At 39.8% G+C, this 25,930-nt stretch overlaps 1 protein-coding gene across 17 annotated transcripts; it reads right to left on the reverse strand.

Annotated features, from left to right (window-relative positions):
- Nucleotides 1–252: 252 nt before the first annotated feature.
- Nucleotides 253–25,690, reverse strand: RNF146 (ring finger protein 146). Of its 17 annotated transcripts, none has more exons than XM_070073623.2 (6): nucleotides 25,551–25,688; nucleotides 24,319–24,457; nucleotides 18,203–18,636; nucleotides 17,272–17,534; nucleotides 15,011–15,117; nucleotides 253–1,966 (listed from the first exon to the last, which is right to left on the reverse strand). In XM_070073623.2, coding segments are annotated over exons 5-6 (1,047 nt in total). In that variant the 5' UTR covers nucleotides 15,013–15,117; nucleotides 17,272–17,534; nucleotides 18,203–18,636; nucleotides 24,319–24,457; nucleotides 25,551–25,688; the 3' UTR covers nucleotides 253–921. The 17 variants fall into 17 exon arrangements, 16 of the variants coding, with proteins under 16 accessions (XP_069929724.1, XP_069929725.1, XP_089188848.1 ...); XM_070073624.2 differs by lacking the exon at nucleotides 17,272–17,534 and adding an exon at nucleotides 19,437–19,699 and having other exon boundaries at nucleotides 18,509–18,636; XM_089332722.1 differs by lacking the exons at nucleotides 17,272–17,534; nucleotides 18,203–18,636 and adding an exon at nucleotides 13,201–13,438.
- Between the last annotated feature and the right edge of the window lie 240 nt (nucleotides 25,691–25,930).

Here is a 25,930-nt window from a genome sequence, read left to right on the forward strand (position 1 = left end):
GGAAGATATAAAGTATTTATGCTATCAAGTATTCAAGAAATGTACATGTCACAAGCTTTAGGTATATTTCCACACATATTTCTTCCATATATATGCCTGTAGATTCTGTTCAAATTTTCCCTATGAGGAAATCACTTTTCTGAGCAGATGACCATTTAAGCTGTGTACAACCAATTTAAACCATCATCTACCTTTTCTACAAATGTCAAAATATTTCCATCCCCCTTCTAGATTCAAACCAGAGACAAATTATTTGATAAACTCTAGTATTTATTAAATTATAAATCTTGTAATCAAAAAGAAAAATGCAGACCAAGAGAAATCTCAAACTACAAAGACTAGACAGCAAAGCATATGGGAATGAACGCCATGAAATGTGTTACAAAGATTCTGAAATGTAAGTGATTAGCTGTTTTCTTTACATTTCCATTTCAGTAACTTTACTATAAAATAGCCGTTATTCTTCTATTTTAAAATCCCAAATTCATTTCTAATCTTATATTAAGCTTCCTGTTCATAATGATAGCAAACATCTCATGGTGCCAAATTTTAGTAATGGTTTTATGCCAATCCATGCAGAAAAGTAAGATAATGAAAGAGTCAGATGATGACCATTAATGCACAGGTAATACACAAACTGGCCGAAAGAACTAAAAAACTTAAAAAACACAAAACTATAAACAGACCTCAAGAAAACTGGGTTATTACTAAACAGCGTTCAACTATTAACACCCAAGCTCCTTACATTAAATAAATTTCTCAACAGTGACATGTTAAGACATTTTAATTTCAGATCTATCCTTCCCATACCCCTTCCCACCCCAACTCCCAAAATGCACTACGAGGGATGAATATAATGTTATGTGGGCAGAAATTTACAGATAACCATTGCAACCTTGAGCAAGGAGCTGAAGACTTTATTTAAACTTCAGTTACTGTGCACTGTCCATCAGGCCTTCTAGATCGGACACTCACTGTTCCACCCCCTGCTACTGATCGATCAGCTACTGTCTGGTTTGCATTAGGAACCAAAAGTCTCTGTTGAGTCAAAGAGTGCTGTGCAATAACTGCAGATACTTCCTCACTATCACTACTGGCATCTGATTCAGTTTCCTCAATGGAGGTGTCCGGTACCCTGCCTGAAGACGGTGATTCATGATCTTCTTCGCCTTCCCCTCTGTGACTCCTTTCAGCTATGTTGTCTCCACTGAGCTGTAAATGAGCAAAAGAGTCTTCCAAAGAGGTGCTTGCATCAGGAGATGGTGTTGCAGGGCTTGTTAACTGCCCATCTACTGATGTTAGAGGCCTTACAGAAGACGCCACTGGAGGCTGAACAGAAGCTCCGCTCTGTGCTGATACGCTGTCCGCTCCATCGGCAGAGCTCTCTCGTGCTAGGTTTACGGCACTAGTGTCACAGTCCAGCCTAAGTCCAGCTACTCCCTTCTTTGGTATATCTATTATATCTCGCTTAATCTTCCTACGACGTCCATGTTCATTTCTCCTATATTGAACCATATTTTCAAGATCAGCAACATACAGAAACCCAGCAATTAACATTTCAGTGTTCTTTTTACCTTTGGAAAAAGCATCTTCCAGCTCTCTACTAGTACGCTCATCATACTGCCACCACCCATTTCTTCCTTCATAATACCATGCATATTCACCATTTCCTCTACTTGCTGCCTTGAGTTCCTCTGGTGACAACAAAGTTGGCTTGTCAAGGAAATCCTCAGGAATTTCTTGTCGACAAAGAGCACATCGTTTTCCAAGCCATGAAGCTCCCTTTACACACAGATAGCAGAAAACATGTTTACAGGGCAGACTGACTGGGTGAACACAAGTTTGAAGACAAATGGCACATTCAGGGACGGTGAGAGAAGGTGCGGTATTAGAACAGGACTCATTTGCTTTCTTGTTCGTAGGAAGCATGTTTATTGAGTGATCAATTTCACCACAGCCAGCCATCCTAAGAAAATGAGAAAAAAAATTTTTAATTGTGTTTAAACTTTCCTAAAGCACTTTCCAGAAAGCACTTATTAAGCATACATTATATGCAAGCCACATACTAAACAATGGGGATACAAAGATGAAAATAAGAAGAAAACTCCATTTATATACAAAATCTTTTTGATTTTTGCTATCAGTTTTAACTGCAGGGGACAATGAGGTACATAAATGTTAAACCAAACTGAAACAATCCCATTATATATATATATATATATATATATACACACACACACACACCCCTGTATATATGATATATATATATATACACACACATATATGTACATATATATATATGTCTAGAGCACAGATTTTAAATACACTATTTCCATCTGGACACAGAATACATCAGAACTAAATGCAAAGATTTAGAAATATAAACAATCTGTCCTAAATTGACTTTACAGTCAATCTGAAAGGTAGTTAGACAAACAAAATAGCAAATTCAGAGTACAACTGCAAAAACCAATTCTGGAGACAGGATATTAGTATGGCTATTTTATAAATTTTGCCATATATTTATATATCTGGGGTATTAAACAAGCAGATAAATATGAAATTTAGATGAAAGCCTTAGACATTCCCTGTCCCTGCATGTATCTAAAACTATTCCTTGAACCACTCATTTCTGCCATACTTTTGACCAGCTCCTCTCTCTGAAATGGAGAGTTGGGGGGTTGCGTTTGTCTGTTTTCTAAAGCATGTGTTATCAATGTACTCTTTGAGATGATCTCATCTGTACTCATGGATCAGCTATTGCCAAGGTGGAAATCACACACACATTGCTATCACTTGCCCAGACCTCTCCTTTCAGTCATAAATCTGTATTTTCAATTACCTATATTAGATCTTACAAAAACTGTAATCATCTGTTCCTTCTTTTTTGCTCGATAAAAATCCCATGGTAATACCACTATCCATAAAGCTTATGCTACCCAAAAACCCAACCTAGAAACTGCCCTTCTCCTATCCCTCCCTACACAAAACATCAGCAAGTCCTATCAGTTGTATCTCCTGAATCCATCACCTTTCCCTGGCTACCAAGCATTGTTTACTGAATTACTGCATACACTGTTTAATTGGTACAGCCATATCTGTTGCTTAAAAATTTGATTTTAGGATACAGACCAGTCTCTAACAGGGCTCTCTATATTCCCCATGATCTGGGCCCCACCTCCCATTGCAACCTCCATCTCCTATCAAACATCCATTAGACTTCTAAGCACACTGACTACTTCCTACCAATCATAGGTTTTCTCTATATAAACAGTCCCTCCTCATCTCCTGCCTTTCTTAAGCTACTACCCATCTCCGATCCCTTTGAGAAAGCCTCCATGAGGAAGTCAGATCATGCTACTAATTCGTTACTACCATGCACTCCTCATTCCTTATCAGAACTGCAATGTTACATTTATTTGTGTGGTTATTTTGTTAATGTCAGTCTTCCCCACAAGCTGGTGTGCTTTGTAAGGGCAGGAACAGGTCATTTTTGGCTCACTGCTCTATTTGCATACAGGATCTGGCAGATAGAGAACATTCAAATATTTGCTTTAAAAAAATGTTTTTTTTTTTCAAACAATAACATGAACACATCATGGTATCATAAAATTGGTATTTTTATTTTACTTTAAATAATATTAAGTGAAACCACCTGATATAAGCATTTACTTATATATACTTTGGGAATATATAAAAATTCTGCCAGTGGACTTACAGATCAGCCCTGAAGCAGCACACTGAAATACTATATAATGAGAAGCTGTAGTCAGCCATGAGAGAAAGGGTAACTTGAATTAAGGCAGCTGCTACACTGTGAAATCAACACTAGACAAGAAAACTAAAAACCTGTGTCTTAATCTTCTTTGTTAATTATGTGCTCTTTGGGACTCAGTTAAACCTTTAAACCTTTAAACTTCCTTACCTACCAACCAGAATTTACAAAGTTTAACTCACTAAAGCTCCAAAAGATTACAATCTATAGAAGACCAGGGGAGAAAATGACATGAATATCAAAGGTGCCCTGAAGAAGAGGGAAAAAGAAAGAAAAGCACGATTTGTCAAACTAAGTATTGATTAAACACACTGACATAAAATTTGGAATTTCTACCTTATCAAATCAGATCCCTACCATAGTTCATACACAATACGAGTATTCGATGGCTCTAAAAATCAATCAGCCACGCACTTGGTCTATTAAGGAAATATACATGCAAACAATCATAATATGCACAATATTCCTGCAGTAATCAAAATGTATCATAACAAAAGAGATGACAATGTTTGCGATGCTGAGAGGCTTTGGAAGTGGAGACTTCAGAGACATGTGCAAAGCACTGAGCCACATAAACAAGAGGATAGCAGGAGATGAAGCTATAAATCAGAGGCCGAATCATAAAAGCCTTATTGTGCCCTGCTAAAGAAATATGTGGCTTGACTTTTATCACATAGTTACAGGAAACAATAGCTATTTTAAAACAGGAAAAAATGACACAGGGTGTAGCCCAGAGACAAATAAGACTGATTAATGGAAGTAAAGATATCAGAGATTCAAAACCACTAACTGATGCTTAAAATGAGTGACAATCTCTACCAATTAATTTTGCCATATTTAGGAATTTAATTACCACAACGATTCTTTTCATTTGAGATCAAGCAATAAAAAATGAGAACAGTAGCTGTAAAAGGGATAGTCAATAAAACTGCTAACACTAACCAAAAATTGAAAAACATTATTAGACTTTCATCACAGCACATCTAATTTTACTGCTTTTTCTGTGTCTCTGATTTTCAGTTGACAAGATTTAAAATGATAGTTTTTTTTTAAACTGGAGTTATCTAGAAAAGGATGCAACAGTCTCAATGAAAAACTTAATTTCAAATTGTGTTTCAACTTTAGATTTCCAATCAACTCCTTGACCAGAAACTCTAGATACAGAAACTCAGTAAAGTATATTTTTTTTCTAACCTATCAGAAGTTCTACATCAACCAAATAAGTCTTCTTAGTATGTGTTAGGCATTGCAGAAGTTTCAAAATATCTTACATTGCCTTCAAAGATCGATTAATAAACAAAATGAAAAAGGGGGGAGTGATATTCATCACCAATTTGGAAAAATAGCAACATCTTACATATAAGTTCCACAACCTAAACCAATTAGGTATCTTGTGAACATAGGACAACCTAATAAATTTAAAATTTAAGTAAGAAAATAAAAGTCTGGTAAACTGTAAAACAAGATATCCAATATATCTCTTTGACCAATGTTGTACTTTTCTATGCACCATTTCAAACCTGTTATATTTGCTTTAAATAAAACAGACCCACAGTCAATTTTCCATCAGATACAGCTAGCTAATCTACAAAGAAAGTATTCAACCTAAAAAGCATTATTCTCCACCCCACTTAATGGGAGGAAGCTCCTGGCTCCTGGCTTCAGATCACCACAGCTACAGCTGTTGTGGCCATTTGGGGAGTGGACCAGCGGATGGCAGACCTGTTTCTCTCTCTCTCTCTGCCTCTCCTTCTCTCTCTGTGTAACTCTGACTTTCAAATAAATAAATAAAACAAAAAAAAAAAAAAAGAAACTCAATATATAGAAATTTGGAGCAAAGTTAGTCCAACTCTGCTAAGACTAAAGAATACAGAACCAATTTTCTAAGACATGTTCATAAATTCTTACAATCTAACTTTTAATCATAAATCCCATTCTTCTTTCCATAGATAATCTATATAAAGTATTTCTGCAAGGCAAGTAAAAGTCTATTAATATTAGTACTATTAATACTTTAGTCCTCAAGAAGACATAACAGATGGATATGGGGGCAGAGTAGGTAGAAATCTCCAAGCATTCAGATTTTATTGAATCTTCTTGAAGACATTCAGTTAAAAGAAAGGTAAAATTATTAAAACACATAGATATTTACCATTCACAGTACTGAAGAACTTTTCAGCCAGCAACACAAATTCCAAATATTCAAAGTCAGATTTTTTTTTAAGCATGGGTTCAGAACTTAAATGCATGGGCAGGAGTTTGGTACAGCAGTCAGGTGGCCACTTCAGAAGCCCCCTGCCATTTCAGAGTACCTGAGTTTGAGTTTCAGCTCTGCTTCCAATTTCAGCTTCCTGCTAATGTGCAACCTGGGTGGGAGCAACAGTAGTTGGGCCCTTACCACCCATATGGGATACCCAGATTGAGTCCTCAGTATACAGCACATCTCTGAGTCTCTCTGCCTTTCAACTAAGTACAAATTTTAAATAAATAAAAGGAATCCAATTACAAACACAAAAAGAACAAAGAATAAGTTAACATCACTATTAATAAATGCAGACATACCAAAAAAGAAATTTATCCTCCTTCCCAAAACTGTGATTGCTTTTTAAAAGAACAAAATTCCTCCAATCTTTAGCTCTTTCACACTAGAATGGGTATGAAATTTAACTTGTTCAAAATAGTTATACCATACGACACTGCAATCTCACTCTGGGAATCTACCTAAACAAAATGAAACGTACCCCCATGTTCATTGAAGCTCAATTCACAACAGCTAAGATATGGAATCAACCCAGATTTCTACCAGTTGATGACAGCATAAAGAAATTAAAGTATATGTACATTATGGAATACTACTCAGCTGCAAAAATAAAGAATAAAATTCTGTCTTTTGCAACAAAATAGATGCAACTGGAAACCATTATACTTAGTGAAATAAGCCAGTCCCAAAAAGAAAAATACCATATATTTTTCCCTGATCTGTGGTAATGAACAGAGGACCAAAAATGTAATATATAGGAGTGAAACTGATATTTTGAGCTTTGATGATTGTTTACAGTCCTGAATAGTGTTTTTCTTCCTCTTACTATCTGCTTACCTAGTATAGGGTTAATCTTATGGGTATAATGTAAACTGAAAGTAGATCATTGTAAAAATTGAGAGAGAGATTAAGAGAGGGACTAAGAGAGGAAGGAGGAGAAAGGAGCTTAGGGAGGGAAGTATCACTATGCTCCTAAATCTAAAATACATCCTAAATATGAAAATACATGGCCGGCACCGCAGCTAACTAGGCTAATCCTCTGCCTGCGGCGCCAGCACCCCAGGTTCTAGTCCCGGTTGGGGCGCTAGATTCTGTCCCGGTTGCTCCTCTTCCAGTCCAGCTCTCTGCTCTCTCTGCTGTGGCCCCGGAGTGCAGTGGAGGATGGCCCAAGTGCTTGGGCCCTGCACCCGCATGGGAGACAAGGAGGAGGCACCTGGCTCCTGGCTTCGGATCAGCGCACTGTGCCGGCCACAGCGTGCCAGCTGTAGCGGCCTAGGGGGATGAATCAACAGAAAAAGGAAGACCTTTCTTTCTGTCTCTCTCTCTCACTGTCCACTCTGTCAAAAAAAAAAAAAAATACAAAAAAAAAAAATTTTGTTAACATTTATTCAGTAAATATAAATTTACAAAGTACAGTTTATGGATTACAATGGCTCCCCCCTCCCATAACTTCCCTCCCACTCGCACCCCTCCCATCTCCCACTCCCTCTCCCATTCCATTCACATCAAGATTCATTTTCAATGATCTTTATATACAGAAGATCAATTTAGTATATATTAAGTAAAGATTCCATCAGTTTGTACCCACACAGAAACACAAAGTGTAAAATACTGTTTGAGTACTAGTTATAGCATTAATTCATATTGGACAACACATTAAGGACAGATCCCACATGAGAAGCACACAGTGACTCCTGTTGTTGACTTAACAATTTAACACTCTTGTTTATGGCGTCAGTAATCTCCCTAGGCTCTAGTCATGACTTGCCAAGGCTATGGAAGCCTCTTGAGTTCGCTGACTTCGATCTTATTTAGACAAGGTCATAGTCAAAGTGGAAGTTCTCTCCTCCCTTCAGAGAAAGGTACCTCCTTCTTTGATGGCCGGTTCTTTCCACTGGGATCTCACTCACAGAGATCTTTCATTTAGTTGTTTTTTTTTTTGTTTGTTGTTTTGTTTTGTTTTGTTTTGTTTTGTTTTTTTTGCCAGAGTGTCTTAGCTTTCCATGCCTAAAATACTCTCATGGCTCTTCAGCCAGATGCGAATGCCTTAAGGGCTGATTCCGAGGCCAGAGTGCTATTTAGGACATCTGCCATTCTATGAGTCTGCTGTGTATCCCACTTCCCATATTGGATTGTTCTCTCCCTTTCTGATTCTATCAGTTAGTATTAGCAGACACTAGTCTTGTTTGTGTGATCCCTTTGACTCTTAGACCTATTAGTGTGATCAAGTGTTTAACTCTCAACTGAAAAATACTAAAAAAATTTAAAAAAATAAAATACATGAAATTTGTATACCTTAAAAGGAATTTTTAAAAAAAGGTTTTAAAAAGTTTTTTTTAAAAACTTTTTAAAAAGAGTGGGAGCGCGGGCCGGCGCCGCGGCTCACTAGGCTAATCCTCCGCCTAGCGGCGCCGGCACACCGGGTTCTAGTCCCGGTCGGGGCGCTGGATTCTGTCCCGGTTGCCCCTCTTCCAGGCCAGCCCTCTGCTGTGGCCAGGGAGTGCAGTGGAGGATGGCCCAGGTGCTTGGGCCCTGCACCCTCCCCATGGGAGACCAGGAAAAGCACCTGGCTCCTGGCTCCTGCCATCGGATCAGCGCGGTGCGCCGGCCGCAGCGCGCCGGCCGCGGCGGCCATTGGAGGGTGAACCAACGGCAAAGGAAGACCTTTCTCTCTGTCTCTCTCTCTCACTGTCCACTCTGCCTGTCAAAAAAAAAATAAAAAAAATAAAAATAAATAAAAAAAAAAAAAGAGTGGGAGCGTAGGGTGGGAAGTATCACTATGCTCCTAAATCTGAAATATATCCTAAATATAAAATACTTGAAATCTGTATACCTTAAAAAGAATTTAAAAAGTAAATGTCCTTTTTATATAGGACCTTTACAATATCAATTATTTTATTTCATAATTACCTTCAAATAAAGGTTTTAAATGCCAATTGAAAAAAAAGTAACTTTCAAAATTTAAATTGCAATAATCAACACTCCCTAGTCCTTAAGACAAATTTCTTTACATATTGCACAGTCTCTTGTAAATAAATGGTGGGTGTTTGTTGATGCAAATTTTTACTCTATCAAAACATAAACATAATGAGTAACATTTATAGATTATATAATACATGCCAGGAGCTGATTGAAGCACTTTACATTTAATGTCTACATTATCTAATAAAATGGTGAATTATGTCCCCGAGGAAACTCAAGTGTTGTGCCCCAAGCCACTGACTCATCGTAAGTAAATGAGCTTCAGAGTTAGGTTTCAAATCCAGGTGATCTGACTTTAGAGTCTGTACTCTTAACTGCTAATTAATTGCCTCCAAAATAATTACAGCTACCCAAATATAAGAAGAGCTCTGTCAGTTCTAGTATTTCCCTCTTTTCCATTTCAATTCTGAACTAGGTATTTGAACATCTATTATGTCATGGCACTAGGAAGGAAATAAATAAGAAGTGTAGGGGCAGATAAATTAATGGGCCCATGCCTTACTTATGACAGGTTCAACACACACAAGGGGCCACAAAGGAGGGAATGATTATCCGTAGGAAGGGGACAGACAGACACATTTTGAATGGATGATACACACTTTGCAACAAGCAGTGCTGCCAAGACCTTGTCATTCTGCTATCCTAAGATGAGTATAGATGTGTACCGTAACTATCAATGGTTCTTAAAAATCTTTTAGGTCACAGCCTTATTGAGAATTTGATAAAATATTAACACAATTTCAAGGGAATTGAAGGAGCTCTTTGGAGTTGGTTCACATACAAACCCTTAAGGGGGCAAAATAATTTCACTGAAACATTTTATACCAGGAATTGAAAGTTGTTTAGTAATGTTTAATTTTTAAGACCAAATGATGCTCAAGAGCAGTTTGGAGGAAAGTCTGGTAGTGAGAAATACAAGTGGGCAAAAAGGAAACTAAAATTTATACATATATATATATTTAAGGGTAAGATAATGAGAGGGATGGTACTGATGTAAGGTTCCTATAGAAGAATATAAGCAATACTATAGAAACAGAAATCACAGCATTTTGTTACTGATGGATGGTGACACTATTCACCAAGATTCAGAATTTGATGACTTTAAAAAATCTGTAAGTTCTCTAGACTGAAAGTATATTGACAATTAAATTTAATAGATTAGTACTCTAAGAAAGGAAGCTGAAAAAAAGCCTGCGAGTCACTAACAAATACACATGGTCCTTGAAGCCATGAAAATGGATGGGAGCCGGCACTGTGGAGTAGCGGGTAAAAGCTGCCAACTGCAGTGCCAGCATCTCATATGGGCAACAGTTCGAGTCCAGGTTGCTCCACTTCTGATCCAGCTCTCCGCTATGGCCTGGGAAAGCAGTAGAAGATGCCCAAGTCCTTGGGCCTCTGTACCCACATGTTGGCTCCTGATGGGTGCAGCTCTGGCTGTTGTGGCCATCTGGGTAGTGAACCAATGGATAAAGACCTCTGTGTGTCTCTCTGCCTCTGCCTCCCTGTAACTGCCTTTCAAATAAATAAATAAATCTTAAAAAAAAAAAAAAAAAAAAAAGGATTAATGCCCAAACTAAACCAGTTGAGGAAGCAGAAAAAGCCAAATTCAGAACTGTGGATTGATTTAACATTTGTAAGTGAAGGGAAACAGCAGGTAAAAGAGGTAAGGAATGGTCAGAGAATATATATATAACAAAAAGAACATCATCACAAACACCAAGAGATGAGACATTCATGAAAAATGATTAAGTAAGGAGACTTACAAAAGCTACTCTAACCTATGAAAATGACACTTTTACAGAAAATTGTATGGTGCAGAGTCTGTGAACCCCACACACTATTTTGATTTGTCAGAGACCAGCAAGCCTAACAATAAATTCTCAATGTTTAAGTTTCTTTTTAATCTATTTATTTATGAAGAAAAGAGAGGCAGAGACAAAAGACACAGAGATAGCCCATCCACTGGTTCACTACCCAAATGCCCTCAATAGCCAAAAAGGCCAGACCAGAGTCAGGAGCTGCAATTTAATACAGGTCTACCAGCTGAAGGGCAGAGATCCAACTCCTTGGGTCATCAACTACATCATCTTCTGCTGTCTCACAGGTGCAAATTATGAGGAAAACTGGGCTCGGGAGCGGAGCCAGAATTTGAAGATAAGCACTCTGATGTGAAGTACAGGTATCCTAACAAGCATCTTAACTGCTAGGCTAAACATGCACCACTCTAACTTTTTACTCAGCCAAAACACCACAGACTATTACAAAACTATTGAAAGCTCCCAAGTTCAGAGGTATTCTGACTTCCATGTCACTGAGAAATTGGATACCCCAGAAATAAATCCTCAAAATCTATAGTCTGCCTTATTATCATTCCTCTTGGCTGACAATGGGGTACAGCTGTTGGACTAAGAGCTAATCTGTTAATTTATAGCATCAGTACCAATCCCCAAGTTTTCCAACACATAGATCAATATTCTCTAACCCTAAAATCTAATGTCATTGTCTTTTACAATCTATTTGATCCCACTGAACTATATATTAACCGCTTAATCTTTTTCTAAAACTCTACATTCTTCATTTCCACAACAGCATTCTTTCCACTTCTTTTATTTCTGTCTTCTTTAGCTTTCTGTAAAAATGTGTACCAGTATTTCTACAAGGATCCATGGGTGGCCCAACTTTCATACTATATTTTATGCCTAAAAGAATCCATGCATATTTCAAACTAATACACCTACCACTCAAATTTGCAGTTCTGTACCCAGAAAGTTTACCCTCAATATTCTCCATGCACCTAAAATTAACATAACTAAAAGCAAACAACTTAAAAAAAATTACTCCCCTGAACCTGCATCCTTGTCCTCTGTTCTCTATCTTGGATAAAATGTGGAGCCATACTTAACACTCCCCTATTCTTTGGCCACCTCTCATCTATGACAGGAAGAATTTGTGTCTCCTTCATTCCCAAAGCCTATGACTCTTGGCTACATCTGCTTGTACAAATACCAACCTTCCAACTGACTTCAGTTGGACTTCCCTCTGGTTTTTCCTCTTTTCAGTAATGTTTAATTAGTCCTCTCTCAATCTTCAATAGTCTCCTATTCATATAATCTAATCTAAATCCATAAGCATTGACCTTTAAGACTATTGATACAGCCTTAATGGTAAACAGACTTAATTAAAATCCTGGCTTTATCAGTTATTCCCAGTGTGTTAACCTAGGCCAGCATTTCCCAAACTTCCCTAAAGTTAAGGATTAGCTTATGTGCTGTCTCCTGGAAATCTATCCTAAAGTTTCTAGGTTACAGTACAGGAATGTATTTTTACCAAGTACCCCAGAAGATTATTCTGAGAAGCTTGGTGAACACTGGTCTATGCAAGTGATTTATGTTTCTAATTCTGCCTTTAAAAAACAATTCATTTATTTATAAGTCAGAATGACAAGGCAGGGTGGGAGAGGAAGGGATGGCAAGCAGGGGAGATCTTCATGTGCTGATTCACTCCTCAAACACCTACAAACTGCCTAAGCCAGGCCAGGCAGAGTCTGAAGCCAGCAACTCCATGCAAGTCTCCTCTGTTGGTGGCCAGAACCCAGGTACTTCAGCCATATTCTGCTGCTTTCCAGGGACATTAGCAAAAGGCTGGATTCGAATCACAGAGTAGCTGGGACTTGATCTAGACACTTCAAAATTGGGGAAGCAGGTATCCCAAGCAGAATAAGATTAGCCCACCCTTCTCATTCTGTTTAATCATCAGTAAATGAAGCTACGATTCCCTACAAAGTAATTCATTTTAATAATCTAAGCAAAACACTGATAATATAGTAGGTGCTAAGTAAGTATTCATTCTCTTTATTTACTTCAAAGTTTCTTTATCCTATCCTACTTCACCACACAGAGCTGTTCCCTGAATCCCCTAAAATGCCTCATGTTAGGTAGAGCAACACTCCTCATTTCCTGGGCTTGAAATATAATTTCTGATTTTCTCCAATTATTGAAACTCTATTCAATCTTAAGACCAAACTAAAAGTTCTTCTGTTTATTTTGAATCCTTCAGAAGAAATTGACCTCCTCTTCTCAGTTCTAATCACATTTGTTACCTCAACACTGTCTGTTAATTACTTATGTGTCTCATGTATTAGACCACAACAAATTTGTTCATGATTAGGACTTAGAATATCTACCTGGGCCAGCGCCACGGCTAACTCTCTGCCTGCGGCGCCAGCACCCTGGGTTCTAGTCCCGGCTGGGGCACTGGATTCTGTCCCGGTTGCTCCTCTTCCAGTCCAGCTCTCCGCTGTGGCCCAGAAGTGCAGTGTAGGATGGCCCAGGTCCTTGGGCCCTCGCACCTGCATGGGAGACTGGGAGGAGGCACCTGGCTCCTGGCTTCGGATCGGCACAATGCACCGGCAGTGGCGGCAACTTGGGGGGGTGAAGCAACAGAAAAAGGAAGATCTTTCTCTCTCTCTCTCACTGTCTAACTCTGCCTGTCAAAAATTAAAAACAAAAAATCTACCTAAAATATGAAAAAATATAGATAAGATTAAAATTCCTAGTGTATTATTATTCTTTAATCAAATTCTCAACACTAAGAATGATATTTCACATACACAACAGAATTACATAATCAGAGTTATCATGCTGGAAAAGCAGATGTCAAGAGATATATGTTAAACAAGGAGAGACTACAATGGTATCTATAGGGTTAATGTTTGGTCCAATAATTTAAACAATATAATCACTAATACTTATTAAAGAATTAATAAAAATGTTATTTGCATGTCTTATTAATGCCATTAAGTTGGATAATGTTTATATTAATTTGGGAGATACAAATATAATGCTCATCATGGAAAACTGTTTTATCAGTGAAGTTCAGTATGAGTAAGTTCAAGGTCATGTAATACTTTAAAGCATATTATGGAAAGACTAAATGATAGGAAACATATCTAGTTAACTGACGATAAGAGTGAATCAATGTAAATAAAGACATAATGTGCCAAATTTTACCAATTAGGGTATGAAGACATTTCTGTAATTTTGTGAAAATAGCTTTTGGTAACTAGTGTTTTTGTAACCCAGAAGCCTTTTTATTTATAAAACCTAACACTGTCTACCTACCTTGTTTATTGAAGTCAATGTCTTTTTTTTTAACTTTTATAGTAAATATAATTTTCCAAAGTACAGTTTATGCATTACAATGGCTTCCCCCCCCATAACTTCCCTCCCACCCATACCCCTCCCATCTCCCACTCCCTCTCCCATTCCATTCACATCGAGATTCATTTTCAATTATCTTTATATACAGAAGATCAATTTAGTATATATTAAGTAAAGATTCCATCAGTTTGCACCCACACAGAACATAAAGTGTAAAATACTGTTTGAGTACTAGTTATAGCATTAATTCATATTGGACAACACATTAAGGACAGAGATCCCACATAAGAAGTACACAGTGACTCTTGTTGTTGACTTAACAATCTGACACTCTTGTTTATGGCGTCAGTAATCTCCCTAGGCTCTAGTCATGACTTGCCAAGGCTATGGAAGCCTCTTGAGTTCGCTGACTTCGATCTTATTTAGACAAGGTCATAGTCAAAGTGGAAGTTCTCTCCTCCCTTCAGAGAAAGGTACCTCCTTCTTTGATGGCCAGTTCTTTCCACTGGGATCTCACTCACAGAGATCTTTCATTTAGGCTTTTTTTTTTTTTTTTTTTTTTGCTACTAGGCTTTCCATGCCTAAAATACTCTCATGGGCTCTTCAGCCAGATGCAAATGCCTTAAGGGCTAATTCTGAGGCCAGAGTGCTGTTTAGGACATTGGCCATTCTATGAGTCTGCTGTGTATCCTGCTTCCCACGTTGGATCGTTGGATCATTCTCTCCTTTTTAATTCTATCAGTTAGTATTAGCAGACACTAGTTTTGTTTATGTGATCCCTTTATACCAACCCATTTAATTTACCATAGCTTTGGAAAAACCATGTTCACTTACATTTCTATTATAAATCCCACAGATGCCTGCCAGAAAAGTACAACATCTTCACCAGGAGTCAGCCAGTTTGCAGTATTTTCTCTTCCACTGCTTGTTCATTCTTTGTGCTGCCAAAGAAAAAATTTCAACATCAACTTCTCTACTGACTATATGAGAAATCCCAAAGAATTTCCAAGGAAGCTAATAAAAAAATTCATCAAAGCTGCACACACATACACACACACACATTTTGTTTCTATACACCAGAAGTCAACAACCAAAAAAGGAAATCAATAAAGCAATTCCATTTAAAATAACATCCAAAGAAATAAAATATGTGCGAATCAATGCAGCCAGGAGGTGAAAGGCATATGTAATGAAACAAAAAAAAAAATTACTACAAGAAACTAAAGGGCTAAATAAGTTGAAAGCTGGGGCAGACATTGTAGTGCACTTGGTTAATCCCTTGCTTAGGTCACCAACATCCCCTATCTCAGAGTTGGTTAAAGTTTGCACTATTCCACTTCTGTTCCAGCTTCCTACTAATGTGCCTTGTGCCTCAGAAACAGTAGATGATGGCTCAAGTACTTGACTTGCTGCCATCCATATGGAGACCCAGATGGAGTTCCTGATACCTGGCATCAGCCTGGCCCAGCCCTAGCTGTTGCAGCCATTTCAGGGGAGTCAATCAGTGTATTTGAAAATCAACCCTTCCCCCTCCCTCTCTTCATCTTTGAAATAAATATTTTTTAAAAAATAAATTGAAAGATAACTGGTGTTCCATAGATTAAAAGACCCAATATATTAAGGCAACAACAACAGATCAACATAATTTAAAATAATTCCTATGAAAATGTTAATTTTTTTGTATAAACACAGAAGCTAATCCTCACATTCATCTGGAATTGCAAGGGATCCAACTATCTACAACAATCTTGTAAAGGAAGAAAAAAAGCTAAAGAATTCACACTTTCCAATGTCAAAAGTTATTACAAAGCTATGGACAAATACACCAATGGACTCGAATTTATAAGAGTCCAAAAATACACTCATATATCTATAGTAAACAGATTTTCAAAGAACATGTGAAATCCATTCAAGAGGAAAAGAATAGTCTCTTCAACAAATGTTGCTGGGACAACTGGATTCCCACGTGCCAAACAATGACATTATACACCTATCTCATACCATATTAAAAAATTAACTTAAGGCCGGCGCCGCGGCTCACTAGGCTAATCCTCCACTTAGCGGCGCCGGCACACCAGGATCTAGTCCCAGTCGGGGCGTCGGACTCTTTCCTGGTTGCCCCTCTTCCAGGCCAGCTCTCTGCTATGGCCGGGGAAGGCAGTGGAGGATGGCCCAAGTGCTTGGGCCCTGCACCCTGTGGGGGACCAGGAGAAGCACCTGGCTCCTGCCTTCAGATCAGCGCGGTGCGCTGGCCGCAGCACGCCAGATGTGGCGGCCATTGGAGGGTGAACCAACGGCAAAAGGAAGACCTTTCTCTCTGTCTCTCTCTCTATCCACGCTGCCTGTCAAAAAAAAAAAAAAAATTAACTTAAAATGGATCAATGAACTACAACATAAGTAAAACCATAAATTTCATAGAAGAAAACATAAGAAGAAATAAATCTTCATGGCTTGGATTTGGCAATGGATTTCTAAATGAACAAAAGGCATGTGGCAAAAGAAGAAACTTAAATTATCAAAAATTTATCAAAATTATCAAAATTTAAAACTTTATGCATCAAAGACTACTATCAAGAAAGTAAACATACTATTGAATGGGAGAAAATCTTTGCAAACTACATATATGATAAAGGTCTGAAATACAGAATGATCTACAGCTCAACAACAAAAAGACAAACCAATTAAAAAATAAGCAAAGTCTTAAACATTTCTCCATAGAAGATATACAGACAGCCAGTAAGCACAAAAAGATGCTTAACATTATTAGTCACTAGGGAAATGGAAACCAAAATCACAATGACAGATCTATTAGGATGGTTACAATCTTCTAAAAAGGGAAGTGAAGTGTTGGTAAGGAGAAACTGGACCTTCAAAGACTGCTGGTGGAAATATAAAATGCTACAGTGTCTGTGGACAACCATTTGGTGTTTTTACAAAAACTTAACCATTGTATTATCATATAACCCATTGCTACTCCAAAAGAATTGAAAAGATGGCCTTAAATAAGCCAATGTTCATTAGACTAAAGACAGATGCAACCCAAGTATCCATAAACAGAAGACTAAAAATCAGCATAGTGAGGTGAGGTGGTATACCAAAACAACAGTGAGGAGCTGGCATTGTGGTGCAGCAAGGTGTGCTGGTTTGTGTTCTGGCTGCTCCACTTTGGATCCATCACCCTGCTGGTGCAGCTGGTAGGGCAGCAGAAAATGGCCCAATTAAGTGAGCTTCTGTCACCCATGTGGAAGACCCAGATGAAGTTCCTGGTTCCTGGCTTCAGCTCGGCCCAATTCCAGTTGTTGTGGTATTTTGGGGGTGAATCAGAGGATGGAAGATCTGTGTCCTGTTCTCTATAACTCTGCCTTTCAAATAAGACAAATGTCTTAAGTACAAGTGTATATTCAATAACAAGAAGAGATAAAGTTCTGAAATGTACTATAACATGGATGAAACTCAAAAAATTGTGTTACATAAAATAAATCAGACACAAAGAGACAAATGTATGATTTTACATTTATGGAATATCAAAAATAAGCAAATTCATAGAGACAGAAAGTATATTAGAGGTTACCAGTGGTTGGGAGAAGAGAATGGGGAGTTACTGTACTAGGTGTTTGTCAGGAATCATTTTAAAAAAAATAAATAACAGCTGTGGAAATACATAGTAATGGTTGCACAGCAATACAAATGAAATTTTACTGAATTGCACACTTACAAATGGTTACAACAGTGTATTTTATGTAACTTATATTTTACTACAATAAGAAGTTTTTAGGTGAAACAATTTTTATATGGACAAAGTAGCAACAACAAGAACAAAAAACCTGAAGTATCCTATTTTAATATTGAATAAATTCATCATCTCTGCCTTCCTAAAAGGAGGTAGTAGTTACAAAGGCAATGTCATCATACCAACCAGAACTTCCTCTTTTTTTTATTTTATTTATTTATTTTTTGACAGGCAGAGTTAGACAGTGAGAGAGAGAGAGACAGAGAGAAAGGTCTTCCTTCCATTGGTTCACCCACCAAATGGCCACTAAGGCCGGCGCACTGTGCCAATCCGAAGCCCGGCACCAGGTGCTTCCTTCTGGTCTCTCATGCAGGTGTAGGGCCCAAGGACTTGGGCCATCCTCCACTGCACTGCCTGGCCACAGCAGAGAGCTGGACTGGAAGAGGAGCAACCAGGACAGAATCCGCCGCCCCAACCAGAACTAGAACCCGGGGTGCCAGCGCCTCAGGCAGAGGATTAGCCTAGTGAGCCAGGGTGCCAGCCTTCCTCTTTTTATATGCAGATATTTGTACAACGTTTAAGTCAATCTTCTTTCAAGATACCTCTTGTCCAGGAAATCCAGTGGTGCCACCCAGAACATCATGTTGGTCATGAATATTTTTTCTCATTTAGTATTTCCTTCTCCCACTGCATCAGTCCCATTGTAGGATGCACATCAAACTGCAAAGAACTAACTTAAAATCAAGCACACGAAACGAAACCTATAATAGACCTTACAATACATACAATGTAAGACAGCCTTGAATCTTTTTCTCTTTAGGATAGGTATCTGAGTGTTTAAAGAAAAATATTTTCAATATCATTATATAGCCTCTAAGTACAAGCCAGCTTATCCTAACAAATATTTAATAAAACAATCTAAGAATCAGACAACTTCTAAAACTGACTAAATGTGACTAAATGAAGTGTTTTTTTTTTTTTTTTTGGACAGGCAGAGTGGACAGTGAGACGGAGAGAAAGGTCTTCCTTTTGCCGTTGGTTCACCCTCCAATGGCCGCCGGCGCACCGCGCTGATCCAAAGCCAGGAGCCAGGTGCTTCTCCTGATCTCCGATGCGGGGCCATCCTCCACTGTACTCCCGGGCTACAGCAGAGAGCTGGCCTGGAAGAGGAGCAACCGGGACAGAATCCGGTGCCCCAACTGGGACTAGAACCCGGTGTGCCGGCGCTGCAGGCGGAGGATTAGCCTATTGAGCCATGGCGCCGGCCCTAAATGAAGTTTCTAAGTAACCTGGCTTTTGTTTTACTCTGACTTTAGATGATACGGCACTCCACTACGCTGACTTTCCTCCCAGCCCTTTTTTTCCCTTTACCCTCTACGTGCCTACAACTTCAATGGCATCACAGACGACTCCATATACTTTCTTCCTGCAGTCTATTCAAAACAGAAACAGTCCATTTTCACAAACATCCATATAGTCAATATAGTTATACAAGAGAAGACATTCTACTGTTTCAACATCACTACTTACTCTTTGAAGTTTCTGCACCAATGACGGCATATTCCACATATTCAATCACAATCCCCTTCAGCTGCTTTCTCAACTTTCAAAGCAGCCTCTTCACTTTAACTCCTAACATCACTGTGAGCCAATTTAAATAATCTGAAGAATGAACCATCAGGGCCTGTGCTGTGGCACAGCAGGTAAAGCCGCCACCTGCAGTGCTGGCATCCCATATGGGCACCAGTTCAAATGCCAGCTGCTCCACTTCTGATCCAGCTCTCTGTTATGATCTGAGAAAGCAGCAGAGAATGGCCCAAAGACCAACTTATAAACACAAGATTGAAGTCATCTTTTATCTTTTAGCGAGCACTTCTTTTATCCAGCTATTATTCATTGGCAATGAATTCTACAGAATATAGACAAAAACCCGAAGATAAGTCAAAAGAGGTTCTACCAATAGCTTTCATCAATCTCTTTTCCCAGTAAAGGTAAGGTCTTCTACTAAGAAGCCTTATGTAGGACATACATAGAACCATATATAGGACAGTCCAGCTTCTATCCTCTATCTTTTGAGAAAAGAAACCCTACTTTTTTTTTTTTTTTCCCCCTGACAGAGACAGTGAGAGAGAGACAGAGAGAGAAAGGTCTTCCTTTTGTTGGTTCACCCCCCAAATGGCCACTACGGCCAGAGCCAGGAGCCAGGTGATTCTTCCGGGTCTCCCACGCGGGTGCAAGGGCCCAAGCACCTGGGCCATCCTCCACTGCACTCCCGGGCCACAGCAGAGAGCTGGACTGGAAGAGGAGCAACCAGGACTAGAACCCAGTGCCCATATGGGATGCCAGAAACCCTACCTTTTACTCAACACAAAGGTTTTTGGAACATTACTCAAAAATCAATTTATTCTTACTTTATCCTCAATTCTAACATAATTGATACTCAAGCGCCTACTGGGTATAGGGTATAGCTATTGGTCTACAGCTATGTCTTTCCTTTTTTTTTTTTTTTTTTAAGATTTATTTCATTTATTTAAAAGACAGAGTTACAGAGAGAGGTAGAGACAGAGATCTTCCATCTGCTGGTTCACACCCCAGGTGGCCGCAATGGCCGGAGCTGAGCCAATGTGAAGCTAGGGGCCAGGAGCTTCTTCCAGGCCTCCCATGTGGGTGCAGGGACCCAAGCATTTGGACCATCTTCTACTGCTTTCCCAGGCCACAGCAGAGAGCTGGATCAGAAGAGAACAGCCAGGACTAGAACCAGCGCCCATACAGGATGCCAGCACTTCAGGCCAGGACTTCAACCCGCTGTAACATAGGGCTGGCGCCTATTCTTTCCATCTTAAAATGCTTTTTTTTTTTTTAATGTATTTATTTATTTGAAAGGCAGAGTCAGAGAGAGAGAGAAAGGTTTTCCATCTGCTGGTTCACTCCCCAAATGGTCGCAACAGCTGGAGCTAGGCCGATCTAAAGCCAGGAGCCAGGAGCTTTTCCGGGTCTCCCACATGGGTGCAGGGACACAAGCACTTGCACCATCTTCTACTGCTTTCCCAGACCATTGGCTAGGAGCTGGATGGGAAGTAGAGACTTAAACCAGTGCCCATATGGGATGCTGGCACTGCAGGCAGTAGCCTTATCTGCTATACCACAACACCAACCCTTTAAAAGTCTTTAAAACATACTAGTCAATCATTTTAATCTCTTATTCTCCAAAAATATTGCATTGAATGTTAAACTTCTAGTCCAGAACTTAAACAACTCTTTAAAAATCTTGTTTGATCACTATTTTGACTTTAGTACTTGAGATGTGTATAAAGCACTTTTTTACTCCTCTGAAATACACACGAAAATCTTCCCGTTTCTAATCCCTCTTCTCTCCTACATTTATAAATACTCCCTTTAACAAATCTCATCTATTCTTCTCTACTCACTTACTTATTCATGTTTTTCCATAAATATTTTATCTGAAACATGTTGATGCTTAAAGGAACCTAATATAACAGAAACAAATACCATCAAAGGAATGTACAGAAAATTCTTCAGAACCCCCACATTTGGACATCTAAATAAGTTGTGATTTTTTTTTATATAACTACTTCACAAAGTTGAAATAAGACTACAGACACAAATATTAAAAGCAAAGGCTTTGCAACATATACACTAGAAGAAAGTGGGTAAAACTCCAGTTAATCCAATCAGATTAACATTTTAGAGAATGAACAAGTAAAATTAATTTCAAATTTTCATTTAATCCAATGTATCTACAATATTACCATTTTAACATGTATTCAATTTAAAAAATAATTTATGTTTTATATTCTTGTGTGTACTCTTTGAAACTCACTGTGTACTTAGCATTTAATGCACAACTCAACTCAGATTGGCCACAGATCATCTGCTCAATAGTGCCACATGGCTACTAGCCATCATATAGGGCAATGAAGGTCTAGACTGGTATACTGAGAAGTCACTTTTTTTAATGCAAAAAAGGCAAGTTACTACAGGAATCACTGAATAGAAAAAAAATTACCTCCCTGTTAATTTATTCATACCTTTGCTGGCCACAGATAAAGAAAATTTTCTATCGTGTGCTGCTCAAAGTTCACAGGTGAGACCAATTCTGCCAAACTGACCTATCCACTAAAACCCCTAAGAATCATGTTAACAGGGCACAAACTAGGGCATGCCTATATTACAAATAGCACATGAAGAAGCCCTCAGAACACCTGAAAGATGTTATTAAAATGGCGTGGGCAGGGTAAGGCTGGGGAGATAAGGGAGAGAAAGAGTATTGTTCTTATTTTAACCAAAAGAAGGATATAAGACAACAGCTTAATTTGAACTACAGACCAGAATTAATTTGACAAAATAATTTATATAATCTTCGCTATAATAAATGACTGGCAAATTGTACACCAAACTCACTACAATGATCCACTAAAGAAGGTAACAAAAAAAAGAGATCTAAAACTAAATTAGATATATTGTCCATTTACAATTCTGGGGGGGAAAAAACTGACAACAGGAAATGTTCTATACAAAAACCATCAGTGACAGAAGGAAGAAAAATACTTTAAGCCTTCCAACTTTTGGTACATAACTCAACAAAAAGAGCAAAAAATAGGGGAGACAGATGTCAGGTAAGATTTAACACACACATCTTAATAGTTCTTAATAAACAGCCACAAAATGAGAGATGTAACAAATGCCCTAATGTTTCCATTTTCAGTCTTCATCATCCTTTATTAAAAAAAATCTAGTCCTGTCCTGCGCTGTGGCTCACTGGGCTAATCCTCCACCTGCAGCGCCTGCACACGGGGTTCTAGTCCCAGTTGGCGCACCAGTTCTGTCCCGGTTGCTTCTCTTCCAGTCCAGCTCTCTGCTGTGGCCCGGGAAGGCAATGGAAGATGGCCCAAGTGCTTGGGCCCTACACCTGCATGGGAGACCAGGAAGAAGCACCTGGCTCCTGGCTTTGGATAGGCGCAGCGCGCCAGGCCATGGCTTCCATTTGGGGAGTGAACCAATGGAAGGAAGACCTTTCTCTCTGTCTCTCTCTCACTAACTCTATTAAAAAAAAAAAAAAATCAAGTCCTAAAGGTCATAATTGGAAAAATTTAAACTTATTTGAAACAAATGAGGTCCAACAATTTATTTTAAAGAATTATTTCTCTTATTATGTATCACTCCTTTTAAAAATACTACTGTATGGCAATCTATTTACTGACTTCACAATCTTCACACATAAGCATTACAACTTTAAATCCTCCCTACAGAAAGTAGGTTTTGCATTTCATTTAAATAAAATGTGAACAAAAACTGACTTTAATTAACACATGTAAGTATCATGGCAAGCAACCACTTTGCAAATAACAAAGACTCTTGCTAATTATCTGTGTGACCTTGTCAAGTCATGATTCTCATGTCTTTTACCAGATTCCTCTATTCTGTAATTCCAAATTTTAAATCTTTAATTAACAGGCATTTAGCAATAGGTTTTATTTTTATTAACCCAAAGATAATATAGGCCGTGAGTACTACATAAGAATTTATAAGCAAACACAGGTGGCTGTAGCCTAGTTTTAACAAGTAGGTTTGTAGAGTCAAACTAATCCAGCATGTTTAAAAATTCAGATTCCTCAAGTCACAAGGCAATCAAACCAGGCAAGAAAATGCCAAAGGCTCAGTACTTTCTATTACTAGTACTAGAGAAAAACAACCAAACAACAACAAAACACACTCAAATTCTCAACTGACAGTGTGTCAGGTATTTAATACCAGTATATCCTTAACACATAAAACTATATTCTTCAAACAGATCAATGTTTTGGAAAAAAATCAATAATATCTAAGTCAAGAAATTATTCTTGATCCTTTAAAAAAAAATCTGCCTCCTTTCGTCTGACAACTCAAGTTGGCAGAAACTAAAAAAAAACATTTTGTCAGTTGACCTAACTCCTAAACAAAAAATACCACCTTTTTTTTCATCTTGCCTGATGACTGACTATTTGGAGAAAGTTTCCTTGTCAGCCTCTTAACAGACAAATCACAAAAAAATCTTCAAATGTTTAAGCGCCATTATTTTCATTTTGTCCCAACTTACATTACATTAGCTCATTTGACACTTAAACTATAAACCAAAAATAGGACTTAAAATGGTCCACTTTAAGATACACAAGGCCAAAACAAACATGATCAAAATCTATTTTTAGAGTGCTATTCACTCTTCAAGTTTTCTCTTTAAAATGAGGTTTACTTGACCTATTTTCATGCGTTTTCACAGCACCCAGACTCTGAACACAAATATCTGCTAGTCAAAAAAACAACAAACTCAACATCACAAATCCTATCTGTGGGGGTCATTTTCTGTGTGTGTCCTAACATGCTTATTCAAAAGTCTAAATATAGATGCACTTACTAAAATGTCCAAGGTCTTCCAAAATCTGTAATTATATACTGCTTTCAGTGCCAACGTTATACATCCACTTCCCACTTAAAAGTGTACACTACACGTACGGGGTGCGGTGGGGGTTGGGGACTTGCGGGGTCCCTGGCACCTGAAATGTCAATCACAGGAAGAACAAAGCGTTTTCTATCCTTTCTTGGTTTTCTTCTCCCCTCAGTTCCACAGTTTCAATATAAACCAACAGGAAACAAGACGTCCCAAACTTGAGAAAGAAGGGCTCACTAAAATGGCACTCGGACAAGAGATATATAAAAACAGGGACGGAAACGATGAACATGAAAAAAAAAAAAAAACAAAAACAAAAGCGAATCTAGTTGCCAACATGTGTGTGTATAAACTTAATCCTGGAGTTACTCCCTGCGGGAAAGGACGGTGCCCTCTCCACACCCTCAAAAAGCAATGCTGCAGCCTCTCAGAAAACAAAATAGCGACCAGAAGGCAAGAAAGACCAGCACTCTCGGACCAACTGGACAGCAGGGAGGGACCTCCGCACCCGGCAACCAGAACAAAGCAACCACCTCCGCCGAGAAGCCGCAGGGAGGTCGGGCAGGCTCCGAGGCTCTCGGAGCTCTCTCGCGGTCCCCAAGAGTCCACAGCCGTCCAGACAACCGTGAATGTGCAGCGCTGAGTCTCGCCAGGACAAGGTGGGGCAGCTGCTCCCTTCAGATGAGGCAAGACCCAGACGCTAAGCAGAAGCAGCAGTGGTGGGGAGAGAGAGAGAGAAAAAACAGCAGCCCAAGGCGCTCGGGATCACACAAAACGCGGGCACTCCATGTCCTAGCTTGCATCGGACCCCAGGCCCAAAGTCTCTGACTCCACACAGGGAACAGGTAACCCCTAAAGCATCTGGGCCCCTGCACCTTGAGGCCAGCAGGTCCCTCGGCAGAGGCCTGACCCCACGGCCGAGGAAGAGGAGAAGGACCCGGCGGCCACCAAAGACGGCGACGCGGACCCGGTCGAAGAGGCTGCGCAGTAATGGCCGCTGCCCTGCCTCTCGCACCTCGGCCCAGGCCAGCTCCGGCATCGCCACCGCAGGGGCTGCGGCCAAGCGGCCACGCAGAGGCCGTCACAGTCTTCGTGCCTGCGACAACAGCCTGAGCGGGGGCGGCAGGGAGGCCGCAGGGCCCCTCCCGCCACCCGGCCACAGCAGCTACCGAGCCGGCCAAGGGCGTCCATCTACGTACCGGGCCCTGACCCCGCCGCCGCCCCTCTCCGGGCCCGACAGCAGGCCGACCGGGGCGCGTCGAGCCTGCCGGAGGCACCGCGAGTCGTGCCTCTTCCCCCCGAGTTAGGATCCCGGAGCAGCGGGCCTTCGCCGTGACCTCCGCGAGGGCGGCGCCTCGACTCCCTCCTCTCCGGCCACAGCCCCGGCCACCTCGCCGTCTTTTCTCTTCGGCCTCGGAGCCCGCAGCGGCCGGGGACGCGCGCGACCGTCACGTGACCGCCCGGCGCGTCGCGGGGGCGGGGCCGCGCGGGCCGGAAGTCGCGCCTCGCGCTCGCAGAGCTCGCGCCCGAGCCTCCCGCCGCGGGCCCAGGCCCCGCCCCCGAGCGCGCCGCCGGTACC

The sequence above is a fragment of the Oryctolagus cuniculus genome, chromosome 5 (genome assembly GCF_051225735.1).
Source record: "Oryctolagus cuniculus isolate XC-2025 breed Fujian yellow rabbit chromosome 5, ASM5122573v1, whole genome shotgun sequence".
Classification (NCBI taxonomy): Eukaryota; Metazoa; Chordata; class Mammalia; order Lagomorpha; family Leporidae; genus Oryctolagus; species Oryctolagus cuniculus.